Source organism: Tauraco erythrolophus, chromosome 7 (genome assembly GCF_009769465.1).
Source record: "Tauraco erythrolophus isolate bTauEry1 chromosome 7, bTauEry1.pri, whole genome shotgun sequence".
Taxonomy (NCBI): Eukaryota; Metazoa; Chordata; class Aves; order Musophagiformes; family Musophagidae; genus Tauraco; species Tauraco erythrolophus.
This window is the reverse complement of record NC_141471.1, coordinates 45728962-45753274: the sequence shown is the minus strand read 5'-3', so window position 1 is coordinate 45753274 and position 24313 is coordinate 45728962. Positions and strand designations below refer to the sequence as shown.

Here is a 24313-nt window from a genome sequence, read left to right as displayed (position 1 = left end):
AGTATTGGTTACTGTAGGGTGTAGGTGAAGATCAGTATGAAAAACGCTGAATTGTAATTGATTTACACGTATTTTTTCCTCACTGGGTCCTATAACAAGAAAGAAGAACAAATTCTTAAGCTATGTCCATTTCAAAAATCTACCTGTAATTTGAGACTGTCTATACTGGTTGAGTGAAAAAAAAAAGCATAAGAATAAGTAACACAAGATTAACAAAAGCACAGCTTTTTCATTTAAAGATTTTGTGATAAGAATCTGCAAAAGTTTGGGGGTGGGGTCAAAATAAAAGTCATCACTAGTTGAGTATGACTTAATGAGAAACAATAAAAATATATACCAAAATCAACAAGAAGCTGCACACCTCAAATTTAAAATAATATTATTTTGAACCCTGAGACATCGAAGTGTCTTATTCTTAAACTGTTGTGGTTTTTTTTATCTGCTCTAAGTGTCCATGAGTAACTTTGCAGGTATGTAAAACCTGTTGACTTTGACAGGATTATTAATGAAGTATGAAGTTATTCATACTATTGGCAGTAGCTATACAAGAGCTCTCTAGTTTATGTTATTATGTTTTAGCAACAATTTTGACATCATTATTGACCATGAATGGACCACAGGGGAGACTCAAAGGGCACAGAGCAAAGTTCGTAGAAGCTCAGGTGCCTGCACATCTTACCTGAAGACTAAAACTAGATGTGGTATCATAAGACACCTCAGAAATCTACATAATTCTTCAAAACTGTTTCAGCTGTAGTTTTGCTGCAATCTGATGTTCTCTTTTTAGATTCACCAGTTGCACTGCAACATGATTTAGGGCCCAACTTTGCAGTTACAGTTGTTAATTCAGACATGTGGGTTCGTAGTGGTAGGACCAAGACCAAAAGCTCCTCAGGACAAGGACCTTGTTTATGCTGCAACACTTCTAAGTTCTTGGTACATTCCAAATTACCCTATGAAGAATACTGCAAGCCACAGCCTCAAAAAACTATTTCTTGGTTAGGAAGAGAATAAGGGACGTAAAACGTCATTAAAAGTGAATCAAACAACACGAGCGTTAAGTGCTACAGGAACGACCGCTACTCGCAGTCCAGCTGCTCTCAATCACGGCTTAACTCCGCCGTAGGCAGAAACCCGCACGTAGAACAACTTTTTGGCCAGCAACTGCCGATCCGCGCAGCAGCCAGCTCCGTGGCCACGCACAGGCCCGCAGCTCGGAGAGCCGGGCCCGCTGCGGCTCGGGCCACGCAGCGCCCGGGGCACCTTCTCGCCCCGCTCCCTGCGGGTGCGCGGCGTGAGCCGCTCCCCGCGCCAGAGGGCACGGCGAAAGCTGCGCCGGGCGCTGCCCCCGCGGCACGCACCGCGGGAGCCGGGAGGCGCGGGCCGCGGCCGGCTGGTGCCCCCCGGGCCTGGCGCCCCCCGGGCCGCCGCCCCCGGGCACACGGCGCGGCCCGGCACCAGGTGCGGACGCTGCCGCAGCGGCTGCAGGGCCCGGCAGCCGCTGCCCCCGGGCACACCAGTCAGCCCCCGAGCTGCGCTCTCCGGACTGCTCCGGCCGGACCAGACCCTGCTGCGTTTCCTGCCAAATCCTCTCTTTTCTCCCCCCTCTTCCCTCCACGGACGGATCTCCGGTTTTGCTGCGAAACTCCCAGATTCCCAGTTCTTTCTTCCCCGCTTACTTTCCAGCAGGGCAATAAACAAACACGCTCACCCCTCCCGAAATGCTTCCAGCCTCGAAACTTTCTTAGCAACCGCGTCCCCCCCTCCCGAGGCAGACGCCTGCCCCCTGCCCCGCTCCTGCCTCCTGCCCCGCTCCTGGCTCCCAGCTCCCGGCTCCTGCCCCGCTCCGCTCCTGCCCCAGGCCCCAGCAACTGTCAAGCGGGAGCGCCGGGCCGGCGCGCACTTACCCCGAAGCAGAGCGGGGATCGAGCTGCCCATGAGGACCCAGAGGGAAACGCGCAGCAGCAGCCGCCGCCGCAGGCTCCTGGGCAGCCGGGGAGTCATCGCGGAGCCGGCTGGGCACAGACGGCGGGGCGCGGGCGGGGCGCGGGGGGCGGCCGGGCCGGCCGGGCAGCGGGGGAGGCCGCGGCAGCGGGGCGGGCAGGGCGGCGGGGGAGCGGGCTGCGCGGCTCCGCTGCTCGGGACTGCGGGTGACTCACTGAAAACTTCACTTCGGCGCTGCAGGGGAAACAGGAAATCTTAAACTTCGCAAACAGCCGGGCAGGACTTTCTTACTCTTACAGTAGTTCCTTCTCCCCCTTCCCACAGTCACCCCCTCCCCTGTACTCACCCTTTTTCTTTCTTTCTTTTTTTTTTTTAAACATGAAACCTCACCCAGTTTGGTGTCAATCATCCGCCAGAGGCCAGCCCCTCTCAGGTCTGGCTCTCCCACCACAAGCGCGCCGTGGCCAGCCCCGACGTGCAGCCCGGATGCGCCTGCCTCCCCCCCGAGGCGGGGACCGGGCACGGTCACCGCCCGCGCTGCCGGGCCCCGGAGCGGCGGTGTGGCTTGTGAGGTAGCTCAAGGTCGACGGGAACCCGCCAGCTCGAACGGACCCTTCTCCCCATGAGTTGACAGCCCTGTCATTTGGGGCATGGGGGCTTCCCAGAGCTCCTCCTTGCATCCGTACCTCTGACCTTACCGATGCTGCTGCAGCCAACAGGTACTGAAGGACGGATGTAACCCCCAGGTGAAATAAAGCAGGAGGCAGAGGAGGCTGAAGGCAGGGCAATAACGGGAAACCTTCTCACGGACTAGCTAGGCACTCAGCTTGCAGATGTAGAAGCTGACTGAGACGTGCCACCTGTCTCTTTCTTTGCATTTTGCTCCCAAATGGGCTGGACGTGCACCACTGGCTCCCAAACACTGCATGTGTGACACAGATGACGTTCATTCCCCTCCGAAGCAGGTTTAGCTTTTAGCAGAGATTCTAACTTCTCCAGAAGGGATAAATTTCACATTGGATTCAAGGAGTAGGACCACACTTCCAGCTTTGCATGGCCCAGACAGAGACTACAAGAACCATTAGACTCTCAACCTGAATAAGGCCTGAGCTTTCTGCCCATATAAATCCAGCCATTGCAGAGCCAGCAGTTGTCTTGAGATCCATTTTTTGTTCACAGAGCCTTCCTTCCTCTCTGAGTTAAATGGCTGGGCATTGATTGAAAGGTAAACCGATGCACACAGGGATAGTTCGAAGATGTCTGTTCAAATTTTGGTGGTTCACTTTTGTCTCAGTTCCAACACTGGTTAGAGGTACAGATCTGGGTATTTCAGAAAAAGGGCTAAAGCCCTCAGGGGGGATATATGTAATCATGGTCTAAAGGTCCCAGATCAACTCTGTATGAATTTGGAAATGTTTGCATAATGCATTTAATTGGCATATAACAGACATAAAAAATCTCATTGTGATTTTATGTAAACTCAGCTTTAAAAACTCCCTGAATGCATATTTTCACAGTGCAGTCCCAGTTTATGGTGCAAATTCTCCTAAACCTCTCCAAGAGCCTTCTCCTCTCCCCCACCCGCTTCAAATACAGTCAAGATTCACTCAGACACAGTCACCACCTTCCAGAGGTAAGAAAAATGTTGGACTCCCCTTTGAGCACAGGCTGGAGTGTTCTTATCAGTTCCTGTGCACCAGCTCTGTGCTAGAAGCTGGCTGCATTCTCAGTAAGCCACTCAAACGAAAGCATTTCTCAGCCCCCATCAGTACATACTCTATGCTGTATACACTCTCTCTCCTTGTAGCTGTCAAGCTGCAGGTGCCAAAGAGTTGCCATTTGCTTAGAAAGTTGGCTGTGTGTACTCAAATCTCCTGTTAGTTTTTGGTGACTAACTTCCAATACGGAAAGAAGCTTAAAAGCCATTAAATACAGATTTAATGTTACTATTCAAATCTGTCGCAATCCAGGCGTGACTTGGCAAGCTGGCCCCTGCCTCGCTTGCATCTCTCTCCCTTGCACGAGTGCCGTAGCTCTTCTCACACGGGCGCCTTCTGACCAACCTCTCTCATCCATGGTCAGGGAGTAGGGGAGGGGCTTGCAGGAGATGGAGGCCTTGGGGAGGGCTTTACTCAGGTCCCAAATAATCTCACACCCCTGACTGCAGCCTGGCATGACAGGCCTTCTCTCTCACATGAGGTGAGACACTGGCCTGTTACCCAGTAAGTGAGGAGTCTTCCAAAAGTGGACTTCAGAAGCCTGATACTTCTGTATAAGTGTTGGTTTTATTTCCACAGGCGCATCATGCAGTGAGGATTGTGCTTCAGCTGCACTTTGGATGTTCAGATGGCCCTTCAGGGTGGTAGGTGCTACAAGAAAGTTTTTGAGTGGAAGGAATACACCTTACCTGGATATCCTTGGCGGAGGAGTAACTTCGTCACCAAAATCCATATGGAAGTGGAAATAAACCTCAATTCAGTTCCCAGATAGGCTTATTAACAAAAGCTCACATCCTGCCTTTTTGAGTACTATAAGCTTCCCTGTTAGGGCCCAAATGCAGCTTAATCAGGATTTCCTGGACAACCGAAATATATAAAACAAGACTAAGCTGGTCATTTCTTCCCATTTCCTTGTTCATAGTTCCCAGTTCCCTATTTGCAGATGGCAGTTTATTACTTACTTCCAGATTGAAACGGTGAATATTTAACCTCAGCCTCACTGAAGTAAGAGCGAGCCTGCTTCAAAGAGCCACAGATTAAAGATGTAAATCATTAACTCCAGCCCGAGAGGGTAAGGAAGGGTCAGCTAATTTCAGTTTGCTACTCAGAAAGGCAAAATATTGAAGCACTGAATATTGTGTGTTTTCTTTCTGAGCCTTAAAAAGAGATAACCAGAACACAGACAAGCTAGTACCTCTTGTATCTCAGGGCCTCCTAGTGAAGACAAGCTAAGTACTTACCGCAGTTTTAGGTACAGCTTTTTAAAACAGTCCACAAAAACTACAGAGTACAAATGATCTCTCTTTAGTACTCCAACCATTTCCCAGCTTGCAGCATCATATTTCTGCCAAAATCCTACGCGAACTAAAGCATTATTCTCATACGAAGAACACTTTCAAGCTTCCACAAAACTTGCATTTTTACTAAAAACTGTCCTTTCACTGTATGCAACATACTCTTTTAACCCAAAATCATTCTACCACAGCCAAGAACTGCTGATGTGCCCAGTAAAAACATTATTTTGATTAGTTTATTAGCTCCAGTGTTGCTTTATTTAAGAATCCAACAAGCCACTTCTCAGACCCACTGACTCAGAATTAAATAAGGCCTATACAGCTGCCCTAACACGACGTAATGTTCATGCCTATATAAAGCCGACATATGTGGCTTAGGGTGAAGACATCTCACCTTAGTTTAGCTATCTAAAAGTTTGCCTCAGAGTGAAGTTTCAGGAGATGGCTGAGACAACCCAGCACCTTTCCTGCCATCTAAAGAACTAGTCTCGTTTGTTTGCCTGTACTGGGTTAGTCCCAGATCAGGTTCAAGGACCAAAGGATGGAGAACAAAGGCTGGATGGACACAACTGCCATTACGGTGGCAGCAAGCTATTAAGTCACATTCCCTCAGTCATCAAAGGATGGAGAGGAACCTAGATATTTTGAAAACCTCTAGACTCATGAGCTGATAACAGAGAGCACAGTTAGCCCAGATATCTACTTCCTAGGTATCTGATGTTAATGACATGAATCCTAAAGAAAATGTTATTTGAATTGTAGACATCATATAATGTAAACTATAAGATGCTTTACTGACTGGCAATCATTGGAATTACTGCCTGTGATTTTTGTTTGGAATGAAACAAGGCAATCGGGTACATAGTATGCTGATATTGCCTTGACAAAGCCATTCATGACATAACTGGAATAAGTAGTTTGACCAAAATAAAAACATTGATGGCTCTGACTAAGTTTTGTCATAACTACTTTGCAAAGAAAAATAGGAAATCTGCTTTGAAAAGTTGACACCTCCCATTTTGACATTTTTGGTATGAAACAGATCAGTTTTTGTTTTGAAGCAGCCAATTAGTTTTGATTTTTTTTTGTTCTCTCCAAGGTACATATAAAAACAAAACATGGGAGCAACATATAATACTTTGATTTCACTGCAGTGAAGGAAGGGGTTTATTTTTAGGGAAATTTTGGCATTTCAGTTCAAATCAAGGTAAAATTTCCTAACCCTGTATTGTTTGCAACCCAAATCTTCCATTCCCTGCAGCGCTCTGTTCACAAAACTGACATTTGCCTGCTAATTTTCAAACTGAGGGTGCTTGGCATGGAGTATTAGCCTATCAGCATTCCTGATAAATGCTCTGCCCATCTTGTGCATCGTATGCTGAAGAACACATAGTCCTCTTTGGAGCAGTTTTAAACTATTGTGCCTTGTATGACTGCTTGCATCATATTTCTCTCTTAATCTAGGTTATCACAGAGCACAGAATTATGGCTACTATTAAATGCAGTTTTCTTCTTTTGCATAATCACTGGTTTTGACTTGTTACTAATAATTTGCACCATTATGAGAACACACGCAGCCTCAAGCAAGGACATTTACAAAAGGTTACATTCATTGCAAAATGTTTTGAAAGACTCATAAAAAGTGTTTGGACTTAATACAGCATTACGCTTATCTCACAGATATAATCAAATTAAAACATCTGTTGTGTGTAATCATCTGTCAGAAGGAGGCAATCAGCTTATTATCGACTCCTGCATACATCAGAGGCAACAAGAATAATGTTATCTGCAAGATTTATCTTAGTAATGCTTTCTGTACAAATCTCCTGAATGACACTTAGCAAAATAAAGTTTAGAAATATTATTCAGATTAGCACTAGACGCTCAGGGCACTGCTGTTCACATGATCTCTGACTTTCAGCTATAATGCAAGTCAACCATTTTTAAGCTTCACTGAATTGGCTTGTTCTGTATTTACTGTGTATGTAAAAATACTCCCAATAGTGAAAGCAGAAGTATGTAAGTGTCAGAAGAGATATTGCTCCCGCAGTGCTTCTGGCCCTGCCAGAAGCAGGAAGCACCATTAATCTCACCACACAACCTTTCACATGAAGAATTCCATTCAAATTTTGCAAAAGCAAAAGATATTTGGAGAATATGTTACTGTTTTCTTCAGTTTCTCGTACTTCTCACAATGGGCATCTGAGCTGGGGAAAAAACTTGCACATTTCCATAAGCATGGTCTATCTTTTGTCTTAACTCTTTCACATGTACAAAGAACTAGTAAAACTAAGTCTAAATGAAGTGGCATTTTTAAAAGACATGGAACCAGATTATTACAGATATGCTTGGGAGATAATTTAAGTTGCTCAAAAATATGGTTACCCCTGGAATTTGTACCCATTACCACATAATTAGTAGCATTTATTATCATCAAAGCTTGTTATTTTAGGCTCTTCATTAGAAAGAATTTGAACATTGGATGCCAAGCCTCAGAAAATATCTGAAACTATCAAAGAACCTAAGTAACAAAACAGAGGCCCTTCTGTTTCATTTTTTCCCACTGGAACAAAAGGGAGTTGTGAATCTCTGATAGAGTATATCCCTAAATCTAATCTGAAAGAATCCCAATACTTCAACCGCAAAGCCCCAGAACAAAGTATCCTCCCACCCCACCAAGCAGAAGATCACATCTGTGTTACTCAGGAATGCAGTACACTGATGATGTTAAACTGACTCATTTGACCAGGATCTTTAAACAAATTTATTTGCGATAGCACAGCTGTTCCTCTCAGGAAGGAAATGCATGGCTCCATAATTTTTATCTGCAAGGCAACTTTATGATCTGTGGTCACAGGAGGTGGCTACTGTGCTTTAGAGGTCAGAAGCTGTACTGCTGTACAGGAGGATCCGGAACGCCTTGGGAGTTGGATATTGTTCCAATAGAACTGACCCTGGAACAAATGGGCTAACTGTGGCTTGCAAATAACTAAAACAATTTACTTTTGCTATTTTCCTTTTCTTGTGACTGAGACCATCACCAAACTGCCCTGTGAGCCCCATCCTAAGGCCATGCACACACTATCTCCCACGTCTTCCAGCTGGTATGACATCTCCCCAGTTGGAAGATGCTCTCTGGGCAGTCCTACCAGCCCTGAACGTTGGGCAGGCATTTCCCTTCACAACTCAGGCAAGACTAGCTGGGCTACCGTCCATAGTTTCAATTCTTGTCTGGAGCTGTCTAATACTGGGCAGTGAAAATCCCATAGTGCTTACCTGAAACTCTCAATAAGTGTGAAGGATACCAACTCCATCTGGTAAAGGGGGACAAGCCTTGAGGGCATTAAGGAATTCTGCAAGGATCAGAGAGAAGTTGTTAATCCACAGCCTCAGTGATAGTCCGGGTTCATTGTGTCACTATAACAATATAGGGGCTATTAGAGAAAGCGATAGTGCAATTTACACCCATTTTATTACCCTTTTACTATATTAAAGTGTTACAAATAGTCCTTAACGTAAGTGAGAATTAGATGCTTTGCAGTTAATAAAAGCTGCATGATTGACTCCACTGTCTATAGAGAAATAACATTGCGCATTTTCTGTCAATTTGGCATTTCTGGAGTGTCAGTTCTCCAGGTTCTACGTCCAGATATTGACTGCATTGAGGGAACAAATGAGAACTGCAGGTTTAAAGTCAGTCTTCCCTTCTATACAAAGGTGCATAAAATTTCTTGCCCTGTAAGAACATTTTTGTGTCTCTGGTGACCTGCGGCTGGAGAAAGCGATTTGGTAATTCTGCCTACTACAAATTGAGGTGCAATTGAGACTGATGAGGGATGAATATGAGTGAGTACTTGTTGCATCTTCATGTGCTTTGAAGTATAGATAAGGACACGTCTCGTCCAGTGCTGCCACAGTTTAATCTACCAGTCATGCAGCAGTTGGAGCTTGAGGAGCTTGTAGGCTTTATGGTGAGGCAAACAAGGCAGCCAGGCAAGGGGGTGGGATGTTGTACTGAAAAGTCTAGTGATGCTCATTAGTGACTGAGGACATCCTATTGAAGACAGACAGAGTTTTCTGAAGAGCTTTTATAGGACTTGCTATCTGATGCATGTATTTGCTTGCCACAAATATTAGTCTGGTTTTCCATTTCTACCTTTCTTGATGATTCAAAAATAAGAAAAGATTGAAAAATCAGCTTCAGTAAGCTCCATCATAAAGAAAAGTAATTTACAGCTGTCTGCACAATCTTACTCTTGTATGATTTCAATGTTTTTCCTTTAAAAGGCATGCTGTTCTGAATTGGCATGTCTTTCTTTTCTTTGTTTTGTTGCCTTTTTTGCCTCCTTCCCTCGGGTTCCTTTCCCGTATTTCTCCTGTTCTCTAATGTCTCTTCCCTTCTTCTCTTCCAATTTATTTGTTCTGTGGGTTTTATTCTATCCCCATTGACTTTTCCTCTGGATGCCAATTACAGACTGCTATTTTTAAACTAAATCCTTTTTCTTTACATCTTTGCAATTACTGCTATTTCAAATTATGGTACTGTTAGACTTAACAAGCTGCTTCTTCCAAAGCATATCTGCTTGTTTGTTTGTGTGTGCACATTTCACTCAGAAGAAAACCCTGACTATTAGTTTCACAACTAGCAACAACCATGCTCAGTTAATTTATCAGTAGTAAAACTTCTGGGTCTCATGTAGTGCCTTTTTAGTTACAGCCCAGAATAAAGGGCATTGTGAAATGGGAGTGGCATAATATACTTTACAGCTCTTTTATTTGCCCTGTTAACCACAATGAAGAGTCCCAGCCCAGGCTGGTCTCCCTTCTATTACCGCCTTCAACAATTTCTTCTTGTTATTCTCAGATATGCTGATAAACAGCCATGGCATTAAGGTCCAGTTTTTCTACCAGTGCAATCATACACACGTGTGTGGTGCTTGCATGGTGTAGCCGAACTGGGGTTGGCACTGCAGAATGAGCTTGGCCTCCTGTGCAGAACCTGTTTCCATTCCTCTCTGAGCTGCTCATGAAGCTTAGTGACATATCAAGTAATATAGACCCTATTTGCACTTCAAAAGTGTGCTTAATTTGCAGCAAGGACACAAATTGAACATGTTCTGGTGCTATCCCACAGTTTGCCCTGGCTGTGAGTTCTTCCATCCTTCCCAGGGCCTGAATCATTAGCTCGGACTTGCTTGACACGCTCTCCTAGGAGGCCCAGATTGGGCTAACTTACACACTCAGATCCAGGTTACCAGAGCCTATGCTGACTGCAGTGAAGACCTATCTTACATGTAAATAAACTGGAAGCTAAAAGACCAGCAAACTTACCATGATCCAGAGCCATAGCAGGATATTTTAGTCTCAGAGCATCTCCTTTCTGTCCTGCCTTTTCCCCTGTCATCAGTGCATTCTCTCACTTGCTCCTTCCAGTTCCTGAGTCCTCTCTCTCAGCCTCCCTGCTACTATTTCTAGCCTCACTGAGTTCCTGCCAGCTGCCACCGCCTGCTCGGCCCACTCAGCCCACTGCCCAGTTTGCTGGGCAGCAGCCCTGGCTGCCAGGGTTGCTTTGGGGTGCTGTGCCCCTCAAAGGAATGCTGGGGTATGTGTCCCTGCCCATCCTGTATGGGTCTATCTCCATGGCTCTTGTAGAAGCTTTTACATGATATTTCATGTAAAGTTTCTTAAAACCAATAAAGAATCAAGAAAAAAAAAACAATCTGAAACACCTATTAGGTCATTGTTTAATTTCTTTCCTTACTTAGCTACAGTGGGCAAGAGAATTTAAAAGGTAAACATGATTTTTAGCACTGAATTGCCTTTAATACTGTGATTAAAGTTTGCTGGTGCCACAGTCATATGATCATTGACAAGAAGCCTTTCATCACTGACTTTCTACATAGAAAAATGTGGACTAAGTGTTGTCTTGGACTCTTCAAGAACTTGGATATCTAGCTGCTGCTTATTGATTAGTTTTGATGTTGTTCATCCTCTTGGGTGTCAGTGAGAACAATAAGAATCTGGCGAAGAATTAATTTACACAGACAGCTCAAATATTGTTCCTTCCTTTCCCCATACCAAGGCAGACATGGCTGTCAGCCCAATCATTTAGTACACAGGCTCCGAAAGTCTTTGGTCACGCAGAACATCCCCTGAAAGTCACAATTCCTTTCACGTGCCATGACTAATGGTGCCAGCTGCGGTCGTATTGCATGATACAGCTAGAGCATAAAGCCAAGCTCCGTTGCCTTCCTGTTTTCTGCTTACTGTCCACCCAGCTCATGGCAAAGGAAGCCATGCCTTTGAAGGAGCTTCACTGGCAATCAGAAGGCAGGCAGCTCATGGAGGTGATGAAGGGAGCAAGGCACCGTTTTGCCTGTTCTACAGACACGTAGACCTTCACCTCACTGAACTCCAAGTCAAGTAGCTGTAGGTATAACTCATCTTCTAATTTTCCACTGAGACAATGGCTGAGGGCAACCACTAGAGGGACCTGAGCATTTTATTCCCCTGCTAGTTTTTGCAAAAAATTATTACTCTTTTTTTGCATTGGAATAAACCACATATTATCACAGTTCCACCATTCATGCCAATAGTCTGCTCCTCTCTCCAGGGAGCCATACAAGCTTTCTAAGAATCAGAGGAAACCCAATGATGCTCATAAACTAAGAGACACAGTACTCTCTGTGAAGTGCTGAAAGATCCTCAGGTGGAATGCATGGTGGAGAAAGAGACCACTGGGAAGCACAGGTCAATTTCTTTTCTCATGAGCGATCATTATAACCTAAAAAAAGTAGTCTCTTTGCTTACAGCACTGAGTAGATTTGTAGACAAGGATGTGTATCTATTCTTTTTTCTGTTGTTGACTTTTGTGTGTGGCGCGTGAAGGGACAAGATAACCGATACCTCTATGGACATGTTTTCTCATATGCAACATGGAAGTAATAATTACTACCGCACAGTGTGGACAAGACTTATTTATTAGGGTATATATGGCAGATTACTTCCCAGATAGAAAGCACCATAAATGATACATGTTCTTCATAACTCTAGTACATTTTCTTCTACATGGCCTTTCAGGTGCAAACTTCATTCATTTTGCGGTGTTCATGTTGATGACTCTTAAGAAGACATCTGCAGTACCAAATGTGATTCATCTGGGGCATGCTAACATCACCACTTACTTCTTGTAACTTGATGCCAATCATAGACCGGCAACATGAGCTCCCAGGTGTGAAAGAAGTGGTGGTGACTGAGAACTGGCAGGTGCTGAGAGAGTGTGTAAACCAATATGCAACAAGCAGGAACCACTGTGAACTCTGGTTTCAAAGCCTAACGTATTTTGCAAAGGCTGCATTTGCAGCCCTAGACAGGAATTAGAGGTTGTTTTGCAGCAGCCACAGAATAACCTTCTGCTATTGTGCTACAAAGGATGCACACTACTTTCAGCTTTTGCAAACCAGTTTACCACAGAGACTTCCTTGTGGGCTTACCCCTGCCGTGTTGATGCTATTGTACACAGGCAGCTAAGCTGCTCGGAGTATGCAGCTGGTGGGGAGTTTTCTGCCTTCTTTTACAGCAGGCAGCTGTTTCTGGCCTTCATCTACACCATTTTAGGAGATGGGCCCCAAGTTGTAAAGTCTGAATCTGGATCCAAACATAATTTTCTTCAGCATTCACAGGAGATCTCATCCTAGGTTTGGGCTTGCTCCATTCAGATCAAAGCTCAGCTGCAAAGCTTGTCTTCTAACCAAAACTTCCTCAAAGCTTTGGGGTCTGGGGTTGTAGTTCAGGTTGACCCCCATTTCTAGATATTTTTGAAAACTCTATATGTAGAAAATTTAAGGCCAGACCTTTGTCCCATTGAAGTCAGTAAAGTCTTGCCTTCTTGACACTGATCTAAAAAAGTTTAGGTCATATAGGCAAGAGCAATGCCAACAGGAATTTTCAGGAATTTTCCTACATGCCTAACATTTAGTTGCCAGACACCTTAGGTCTGTAAAAATTTACATTTGGTGATCATATTTTATTTCATTAGACACATGGCCTTCTCTATTTAGTATTAACTCAACAAACATGTCCAAAAAAAACTTGTTTGGTTTGACCTCATACATTCTAATAGTTGCTTCTGAGGCTGTAGGTTGTTTCCTTCAAAAGATCTAACGCTCAGATAAGATAACAGATGAGGGTGGACCACCGAGCCATTCCAAGGCAATAGTTTTCATGTTTCTGCCATTGTGTAAAATCAAGATCAGACCCAAGCCTCAGAACACCGGTTGTCTGAAGAAGAGGACAGCAATGTATGCAGAGGACAGCAATTTATGCAAATCACAGCACTCTCCAGGCTCTCACCAGAGTTTTAGAACAGTTTTTGGTCTTAGCTCTATGTTGGAAAGGGTTTTGGATAACATCTTGCTCTAGGAAAAAGTCCTTCTAAAGCGTATGTTATTAGTTATCTTTGTTTGTTTGTTTGTAACAAAATTAAAATTGAGTGGGTTGTGCTCACTGAGCAGCACAGAAACAGCAGTTGGCTTGAAATGAAATGAGCTCAACATGAACATGCTCAGCTTCAGACACATGTTAAGCAATTTCCTGGTAAAAGTGTGATAAAGATTATGTGTATAAACAGTTGCTTCTCCAGCTGCATAGAAAGAAACACTATCAGTAGCAGGGGGTGGCTGTGGTCACTGTTAAGCAGTCTCAGTACAGTCTCGGTGACCTCTGATTACTCACCTAGCACTTCTCCACAATGCTGCACGGGGCTCCTGGGCTGTTGTCAGCCTCTGAAACACACCAGTGGTTTCTGTTCGGAGTCTCTGTGAAACTTCATTGTGTTGGATGAAGGAAATCTTCATATATCTGAATTTCATTTCAGAGGCCTGATAATGGTAGCTGGTTTTTAAGTGCTTAGAAAAGTGGCAAGAGTAAAAAGAGTCTACCAGACTTAGAGATCAGAACAGAGCCCTGGGAAAATCTGCAGTTGGAGCAGCAGCACCTGTCACATCAAGCTACTATGCACGTAGGTTAGGCTGTGTAAGGAAGGAAAGAGGAAGAAATTCATATGGTTACTTATGGTCAGTTCTCAGCTCTGTTACTGCTCTTACCGTGTAAGCGTAGGCAAGAGATTTAAGATTTCAACACACACAAAAAAGATTCTGCGAGGAACAAGCTACTAAGTGTCCATGTCACTGGAAAATAAGACGCTTCGAATACTTTTGCATTTACGGAAGGGGCAGGCAGCATTTTTGAAGGGGTCAGCCTCATAATACAACAGCACTGCGAGGCTCACATAACTGTGTGGGATGCTTTCCAGCAATTGGGAAGTGGGGAGAGAAGTACCTGGTTGAAGTGAAGTCCTTTGTAACCAAGGTCATGTTTTTCTATAAGCAGAAATTCCCTAGCACTGTGCCATAGAGAAATGCTTCAGGCTTTTATCCAGAAAACAGCTTAATTACAGTACAAGCGCAAGCAATGTAAATATTTATCACAGTACAAAAAGACTTTCTTTGCCATTCAAGGGACTAGTATATTTACTGTCTAGGTGAAGTAGTCCTTAAATAAGGGAAGAATTAAATTCTGTAAGAAACCCTGATGGTGAATTGTTCCCTTAAATGAAACAGCAGCACACCCCTGTGCGCTCCTTCCAGAGCCATCAGAACAGCCCTGTGGACAACCTCTTCAGAACCACCCCCAGCACCACAGGGCAGAGGTGAGCCCCTTCCAGTCATCGAAGCTTCTCCTTCAGTTGTACATTGCCTTTTCTAGGAGACTTAGTGTCTCTACATCTTCCACTGCAAAAAGACTGTTCAAGCTGATGGCAATACAGCTTTTTGGGTATGTATACAATTAATGGAAAAAATCTTTCCCTACCTTAGAAGTGAAAGAAAGAAAAAATCCGCAGATTTTAAAGGTCTTTGAGCTGCTGGATATTTGGAAACATGCTGATATTTGGCTCATTTTCTCTGTCACAAACCACACCTTGCCCTGCCTTTTACATTATGTCTTTTCTTTCCTATACAGTACCTTCCAAATGTGCTTTAAAAGTCTTAGTATGTATCACTTATTTCAGTAAATAAGTTCAGGAAAAATAATCTGCAATGGAATTGTTTTAATTAGGGAGAGTGTTGGAGAGACTGCCAAGGGAAAGAAAGTCCCACCCCTTTTTAACCGGGTGGAAAGATGTTCTTGGAGAGTTATATGCTGAGAATTCGTTCGTAGCATAATGTCTTGGCACTGTACAATATTTTGTTTGATTGCTGTGGCAGCAGACTTACCTACAATGGTTTCACAGAGACATTAAAGTCAGGAAGGCAATCTTTTACTGGTGAGAACTAGAAAGAAATGGCTCACCAGTAACAGTAAGCAGTTCTTCAAGGACTACCAGTTTACACATGCAGATTAGCAGAGTTAGCAAGAGTTTTTGCAACAGTGCCATCTGGCCTTCCTTTGAAGGAGAAAAGTGCTGTACACATGTGACGTGTTCCGATGGAGCACTGCACAAATGCATTGTTTAATACTGACTGATATTTGTAACGAGGTTAGTGTTCAAGTTCAAGCACTTTCGCAATTTGGTTAGCACAGTTAATTCCACAGGTGACAGAGTCTCCCTCTGAGCTGTGGCAAAGAATAAAATGTGGGCAGTCAAATTCAAAGGTGTTCAACATTCTTCCTTGAACAAACCATGCCTTTCTCAGAGGTTCTTAATTTGTAATCAGACGAAATAGATTAAATCAGTGTCTTAAGAGAGAGATCTGTGGATTTCTTTATCTTTGCTAATGTCAATCTAGATTGGACAATCAGGATTCAGTGTGAATCTTTCTAGAAAGGATGAAGGCATTAGTGCTCCTCTAGTTCAACTGGCAAGGTGCTGCTTTTAATAATAAAGCAAAATACTAAACCTTTTCCCAGGGACTGTAACTATTTTACTGTTATTTACTCTGTGACATTTTGTCATTTCTAATGTCAATGATCCTAAACTACGGAAGTCTTACTGGGTAGCAAGAATTCTCACGCAAGGAGCCTAAGCAATTCATATTGCTCAGCTGATCAGGAATGTTGTTTTCCTTCAGTGTGAGCTTCAGCCACCGGATCCATGCATTCAGTTGTTTTGACACCCTGAGAAATGACTCCACAGTGTTGCTGTTCCACAAAGGAAGGAAAACAGGGAAGCAGCAAATATAGAAGGTTTCCCTGGTTTGAGGAACTTGCACAGGAAACATTCTTCATGATTTCCCTAAGAGGATCTGTTGGATCAACCAGTTTCATCTTGTATTCTCAGGAGTTCCTCTTATCCATGACATTAGAAAAGACTGAAATTTGGTGAAGACTTTTAAGGAAATTTAAAGAAATACGTATTCTGTGTGCTTTGAAAGGGAACTATGTAATTCCCTACACGACTTCCATTAAAATTTTTTAAAAGTATTTAGAATTTTCTCAGGTGTTTATTCTTCAGTTTTTACTGCCACTTCTCTCCCCTCTACACACTCGATTTTGCCCCTAAAACAATGGGCTGGAGGAATAATCAGAAAAACGTCTTGAGAATGATGTCTTCAGATTGAGATATGTTGCAACTAAACACAAGTTATCAAAGTAAGTCAGAATAAAAAAAATGTGGGTCAGACTAAATTAACTAATAGTTCTTTCTGGCCACAAATTCCAGGAATCTCTGGAAGAGTGCGAGAATAGTAGGAAAAGTGTGGGCAGCAGCTCTATCTGTCTAGCTCCAGCTGCTGCTTCTCACTGGCTGCGAGCTCAGGGCAGAACACTTCTCCAATCCATGGTTACTAGAAAAGTGAGATTCTTTAGTTTTCTTGTTTTGGACTAATCTTTCCTTGTCTCTGAGCTTCTCTGCCATTTGTACCAGGCTCTTTTCACTTGTAGAAATTTGGATTTCTGGTAGTAATTCCTCCATGTATGGCAGAAAGGAAGAGCCATGTCTTCAGTTTTGTGGAGTCTGCCTTCGGACAAACAAATTCAGCCTGTCAGGGATATAGACATCTGTGCTGAAGTATTTGTGTGAATTTATTAATTAACCTCACACCAAATGCCTTGTCTAAACTCTCTGGGTTGCCCATTCTCCCCAGCAGTAATCACTGTGGAAATGGCTCTTTTCATGAATGGCTCCCACAAGTAACGTCTGTGCTGGGTATGCCTGCCTACCTACCCAGTTTTTCTACAACAATGGGAGTCTGGAACAATTATTTCTCTTTTTCTTGTAGTTGTGACACACATGAAATAGAGCAAACCATTCATTTAATCATAGAATCACAGAATAGCCCAGGTTGGAAGGGATTTTGAAAGATCATCTGGCCCAACTCACTGAACGCACAGAACCAAAAGGCAGGCCCTACTCCCAAAACATTGACAGTGACACATAAGTACATATTTTCTACAGGCCTTTACTTTGTCTACTTTGTGAACTAATTACAGTCATCAGATGTTCAGTTTAGGCTGTGAGGTTGTCCCAAAACATGGCAGACTTTGTTTTGTCAGCGTACATCCCTTAGTCAGAAATGAATGCAGCCAGAAAGGTGATGGAAAGGGAAACTGGGGGAGAGCTTTACAGACACACAACTGCTTTCTTGCTATATGAACAACCAAGGCAATAACCCCTGATTGGTGTGAATGGGTTTTTAATCCTCCTCTCCATAGAAACCTATGTTAGCCACAAATTTACAGCTGGCTTTGTGTCGTATGAATTTCAGTCAGGTCTATTGCTCGGTTTAATTCAAAGCAGCTCCCTGTTCCCCAGCTAGTGCTTCACAACTTAGGCTCAAGCACATCTCCAAAATCTGAGTCTGGTCCATACAGCCAGGTAAAACTTTAAGCCATGGGCCTCAGAGATCTACAAGATATTCTAAAATGCAAAAGGATGGAGGCAAACCAGTTTGCCCATGAATTTTGATTGTGGCGGGAATACTGACTCAAGGGTGATTTATACTTTGAAGACCAAAGGCATTTTTATTATGCAATTTACATACTCTTGCATGCATTTTTGCATGTCTTGGCCTCAGGGCAGTAACAGTCTGTGTATCCTCACTTCCATCTAAAACTTCTATGGCAACCCTTACTGTCCTGATCCTCCAAAGAAAAATGTGCATTTTGATGGAGTATTCCTTTCAGTTTAGTTTGCTTTTATTCACATTCTTTACTATCATATGAAAACCACCGTCTCTACAGTGGTTTGACCTTTACTGCCTTGGATTTAGTCACTTGTCAAAATAACCCTAAATATTAAATTATTTCACTGTTTGAGAAGCGAGCTCTAGATAGAACCTTCTTCCACCCTCCTGTTTCCATTCTAAATGAAACAGTTGCCTTTACTTGACTAATTCCAACATTTTTGTTATCGTATCAGAAACACAATATCTTAACAACCTCAAATCAAGTTTGAAGCAGCAGAGAATATCTCACTATTTAAGCATTTTCAAACAAATTATATTCCACAGATAGCCAAATTAATAAGCCACACAAACTGACTTTTGCCCTCAGGAGGTCTCACTCATGGAACTTCTAAATTCAAATTGTTTTAAAACTTGGAGTACTTGAAAGCCTTTACGGCATTTTGACATGGTAGAAGTAATGGTGGTTGCACTGCTTGACAGCAGGTGTATGGGAAGACAAATAAGATGAGGTAAGCTTGGGTGGACACACTTTGGTGTAAATGTGAGGTAACTTATATAGGCAGAATTCCCTCTTAGGTATTTCACTAACACCCTAACAAAATCTACAGCCATGCCATGTAGTCTGAACACTTAGCAAAAGGTGCCAGCCCTTGTCTCCTGGTAGGAGCTCATCTGCAAGGCTGAACTGAACCAGACGAGTTGCGCTAAGGGGATCAATTGGCAGAGCCTCCTAGTGGAGACCTTCTGTATGACTCCTCATGAGACAAAATACATAAGAAGACACCCTTTTCTTTGTCATAGCTATGCTTACCCTGTGTTGTTGGTAGGTTTCTAACAGGCTGTGCTGTCTAATAGAGATTTATTTCCCACATTTCTGTCCTGCATGAATATGTATGCAAAACACCTCAGTACAAGCTTGCCTTTCAGAAGGGCTGAACATCTCAAATAAACAAGCAGATTTTCAAAAGCCCCAGCACCAATGCAGGAACCAAAAAGAAGCTTTCAGAACTGAATAAAACAAATTTCACTTTGGCGCTTATGAGAGCAATGGAAATCTTGGACAGTATGTGACTGAAATGGTCCAAAGGAACTGAGCCCCAAGAATCTGACCCTGCATGGGGCTGCTACGTCCTTGCAGAATATGTTCTTCATTGCTGCAGCCCCATACTTAGGTATGACAAAATCACTCCTAGATGCATTTAGCTATTTATATGATATTGATGAAACCAGTGGATTCTCAGATTGTAAATCTGAGACTGCCATCTGCTCAGTGTTCCTGCTTTCTGAGTGCTTGCTCGCTGTTCTTTGATTCTGCCTAACACGCATTCTTGCTGCCACCGAGGTCAAGAGGAGTTTGTTGTTACAAGTGGCCACAGATATTGTACCTACAGAAAACAATATGTTGAGCACCCATAGTGCAAAGCTGCTTCATAATGAATCAAAGAAGTAAAAGCAAGGTTTAAGAACAACAAAATATCTGCTGGTCAGTATTTCTCTGCATTATACTATTGCTGAGAGGATGTATGTGAAATACATATAACAGCATTCAAGAGCACTAAATAAACCCTTCTTTTGCTTTAGCTGAAGATTTGCAAACTGAAAATAGTGTCGCTTTTGTGTGAGAAAAAACGTTCTACATTGGAATGGTTCAAGAAAATCTGCACAGATTGAATCTATTCCAAAAGACAGAAAGCAAGTCCCTGAAAAATTTGCCCCTAAAATCTCTATGCTGATTGCACTTTCTTACTACTTCATTTTCTCTTCCTGCGCTTCATTCATATTCTTCAAACTCGTGGATAATCAGTATTTGCTACTCAAGAAACTGCTCATTCCACAGTGCACGTAAACAGTATTCTCCGTGAGACTGAGGAGTATGCCAAAAAAGGCAAGCTGTATGTTCAGTTGTCTGGTGGGTTGTGAGTTAGTCAATGGCTGCTGTGGGCTTCCAGTTTTGGAGGTTTCCTTTCTGTCTTTGTTTCACAAAACAGTCTGGAATTACTGGAGTCAAATGGATATCCATACTTTATGGGTTCTTAAAGAACAATTTAATAGTTAAACTGAGACATCCAACCCCTAAGACAAAGAGCTCTATTTTTATTTATGGATAGTTTTTTTTTCAAATACAAGATTATATAAATTGGAAACCAGAACTATATCATATCAGTAATTTCTTTTACTTGGTATTTAAGACATAGGTAGGCAAGAAGGAGAGAGAGATGGGGGGATTGAACAGATGATGGGGACTTTAAAATGTCTGTTACATTTCCAGAATTCCTTTCCTGGTAAGACTGAAATCTCACAGCTGCTGCCCTTTTGCTTGTATGATTATTTCTCCAGCTGTGTGGAAATGCTGTAAAACCATTTCGTGATCTGTCATAGAAAATATTTTGACTCAATGATCACTGCCACAGAAGTTCCTGCTGAATGGTATTGCCTAACTCTGGTGTTAGAGTGGATAAAAAAATATTGTTGATTCTTGCTCATTGTATTTGAACTGCTTTTTCCCAGCAAAGTTGCATTCTTTATCCTTTTGAGTTTTGAACCTAGTTCCTTGTACCTCCTCTATGCTTTAAAGCCCTAGTTAAGGAAAGGGTTAAAAGGCAGTTACGAGGGAGTCTTTCTCCATCAGTGGAGACTGATTTCTGGCTCTGTACCATGTGCAGGGATAGAAACCCTGCAATCAGAAAGAATTTTTTATACCTGAGAAAATGAAGATGGAGGAGTGGGAAAAGTGACCTAGGAGAACTGTGAGGCAGAAAAAGTCTGGGAAAGTACTAGGGAGAAGTGATTCCAGTTGCTTTATACATGCTTCCCTTGACGGTTCTGGGTTCTTTTGCAAAATGTCTCAGTTATCAAACCCCTCAGAGACACAGTTCAGTCATTTATCAGACAGGGCTGACTGACTGATGGCCACCTGGCAAAGTGGGGAGATGCTCAGTGATAGCGAGCAGCCACTGAGCTGCCAAGTAAGGCCGGTGGTCTGCAGCATGGCAGAGAACAGAGGCAGTCTCACCTCAGCTCCCTATGTTGCTGTGAGAGGACATGAGAAGTCTTGCCAACTATATTTTCACTCAAATATTTCCTTGTTTGTTTGCTTGGTTTTTTTTTTTTTACTTAAATACTTCTTGCTTCATAACTAGTAGGCTGTTATGTTAACAAAAATTATTCTGCTTTCTCATGCTTGCCTTGTGTTAGCAAAAGTTAAAAGAGTCAAGCTCCTAGACTCTCTAGCACAAACATGTATCACAGGCCCTGACGATGCTTGACAAAACAGTGATGAATCCTTCACAATTACACAAAAAAAGGAAAATACCACCCCAGAAATCTAGAAGGAAGCCTGACTACTTATCTCCACAGCCAACAGTTTGTTTTCTACCATCTTGTGATACTGCCCTACAAGATCAGGCTGTGACCTAAAAATATTGCCTCTCTTCATAGCCAGTCTTCAGGGCATAAGCTAATGGTTGGAGAGACCAAGAGGGAATCCTGTCACACACACAAGTATGAGAACAACATTATATACCTGGCTAAGTGCACAGCAATGTTCATTATCTTAACTTATATCTCAAAATGTTGGCTGGGTCTGAAGGCAGGAAACTAGGCTAAAATTGACGAAATTTTTGGGCAGGAAATTAGGCAAAGCTACTGCTGGTAAGAACCACCTACAGATATCCTATCCTGCCTTTTCGAAAATATTGAGGAGGAGATACAAAATTTGGCCAAGGAAATGATTTTTAGATATATGCTTTCCCATCACACTTAATGACGTTTCTAAGAAGCACCATTCAACCCTATCACAAAACTGGTGTTGCCTGGCTTTTGCGTCCCATAAGAAAGGGCTCCCAGGGTTCACTTCTTTTGATTCCTTCCAGTAATACTTGCAAATAGAAGAAAATCCCAGGGTGAGAGAGTCCAGACTGACAAGGCACATTCTATGGTTACATTGGATTAATTTCTTAGAAAAACATCATATTTTCTGCAATTTGTTTCATAATCTGGCATTTAAGGTCAACTATTTACCCTGAAAAGAAAAGAAAAAGGGCAGCCAAATTCGTGGATGAATTACATAGAATTAATTTCTGTTTCTCAATATATTAGTGGGTGCAGAATTAGGCTGTTGCCACTGACTGCTTTCAAAAACCTATTTGTCTGAAGTAGTGCTGTGCTACACAGTTAATCTAGAGGCTCTGTATGGAGTTAGGGTCTAGGACACTGTAAAAGGTATCAGAATCTGACCTGGTGGTGCTCTTTTTCAGTCTTTCAGACTTGCACCCAAAGCTTCTGACTGGGCTGCATTTTCACTGGAATTCACGTGGGAAAAGTAATGAGAAAAAGGGTTGTCAGAGACTAGGAAGTGTAAATCACAAACTGGGAAATGAGGATTTAGTGCTAGAAGTGGGATAGAATTCTGAAAGCATTTCCTTCTGCCAAGACTCCTGTGAAAAAGTGTGGTGAGGTGAGCCAGGATTTGGATTCAAACACGGGTGATAATTTGCCTCTTTTTTCAATATTCCAGTGGTAAATGTGGCTTATCAAGGGATAAACCCTGATGTGGCACAGTGACTTACTCATTTTTCTAAAACTCCTAGGTATCAGAAATTGATATCGTGCAAAAAATTTGCAAGGGAATCAATGCTGGAGCTTCCTGGGAAGTCTATATGAGAGAGAAGAGCCATTTGATAGGCTGGCTTGTGCCTGCAGACTGTGTATTTGTCACTGAGAGAATAAGTTGTTTTGCCAGAGAAGAGGAAGAGAGGCTAAAAAGAAACAATTCAGTTACCTAAACACGGCCAACAAGTTCGGTTAGATGTCCTAGGTTATCTAAGACATCCTCATATGACACAGGCCCACGAAAGATTTCAAGACAGACAACTGAAGGCCAGTTGGAATATCCTAAGGCATTGAAATGTCTCTGGAAACACATTTAGATAAGTGAATCCCATCCTTACAGTCAAATGAACCAGTGGAGGTGATCTGGGGAGCAGAGAAAGATCTGAGATGGAAAGATAAGCCCTACAGAAGATGTCCAGAGTATACTCACAATGATCTCTGACACAAAATCCACAGGATTAAACAGCTTATTATAAGAAATGAAAGACAAGATAACAGTAGAGAAGATGAAGAGGGAAAAAAAGTGAAGAACAATGTTGTTCAGAATACCGACAATCTAGCAAAGGGCAGAAACAGACACTAGAGAAACATGTCCTGGAAAGGGGATATGAAGGATAAGAAGCAAAGAGAGAGGGTAGAGAGAAACATCTACAATCCACCAAGTTCAAAATAGGTACAGTAATACACCCCACTCCATAAAACTAATTTCAAGTACTTTCCAAACAATTTCCCTTGAAAATGATAAATCACTAGTTTCTACAGTGATGCAGAACATACTCTCTTGCAACTTTCCCTAATTCTTCCTAAGATTTCAGAAACCCTCAATTTCTCTTTGTCACTTCCATACCACAGCTAATGTTCCCAGACAATGAAATTAAAAGACATGAGCCTGACAACCTTTAGGATAAAAGAAGAAACCCCACAAGATGGAAATGGATAAAAAATACAGGTTTTTCATTTTCCCTCCAAAACAATTCAGTGGGCAAAATTCTCCCAGGAGTTCTCTCTCTGAAGTACGGACAATTTCAGTGCTGTAATTAGGACAGAAAGATTACCAGTTGCCTCTAATTACATTTTGATTTCTACTATTTTGTATGGTTCATTTTTCTTTAAAAGCTATTATTCACTGGAATGAGTCTGAACAGCTGTGAGCCTTTTTCAGTGATGTGTGTTAGGAAATACTATCATTTGAATTGATTAAGTGTGCACATTCCACTTGTCTTTACCTCAATAATTGTAACACAGAATACACTGGACACACTGGAAAACACACAGATCACACACGTACTTGTAGGAGACTGGCACTTGATAACTAGAGACACCAGGCTTGCCTAGCAGTCACCTGGGATTAATTCCCACAGTGCACCATACATATCAGTTTCATAGACCTCATAAAACTGGGATTAAGATTTCAACCCTATATTAAGGTACATGACATATTTTCAGCTGTTTTAAAAGGAAAGAGAGAGAGCGCGAAGAAAATTTGCTCAGGAGAAAATGTGGGGTGTAATTTACATCACAAAAAAACCTCCTTATTTAGGCAATATGGTATTTTGTCCAGTGCTCTGTCAGAAGGCAGAAACCTATCTGAAAGGATTGCATCAGGATGTAATTTTCTTTC

General features: G+C 42.6%; 1 protein-coding gene across 1 annotated transcript in view; it reads right to left on the bottom strand.

The window, feature by feature from the left end:
• Positions 1-2004, bottom strand: part of TGFBR2 (transforming growth factor beta receptor 2) — a 57537-nt gene extending 55533 nt beyond the window's left edge. Inside the window, exon 1 of the mRNA XM_086614654.1 lies at positions 1908-2004. Coding sequence (XP_086470780.1) covers positions 1908-2004 — 97 coding nt within the window. The remainder of the gene's footprint in view (positions 1-1907) is intronic.
• Between the last annotated feature and the right edge of the window lie 22309 nt (positions 2005-24313).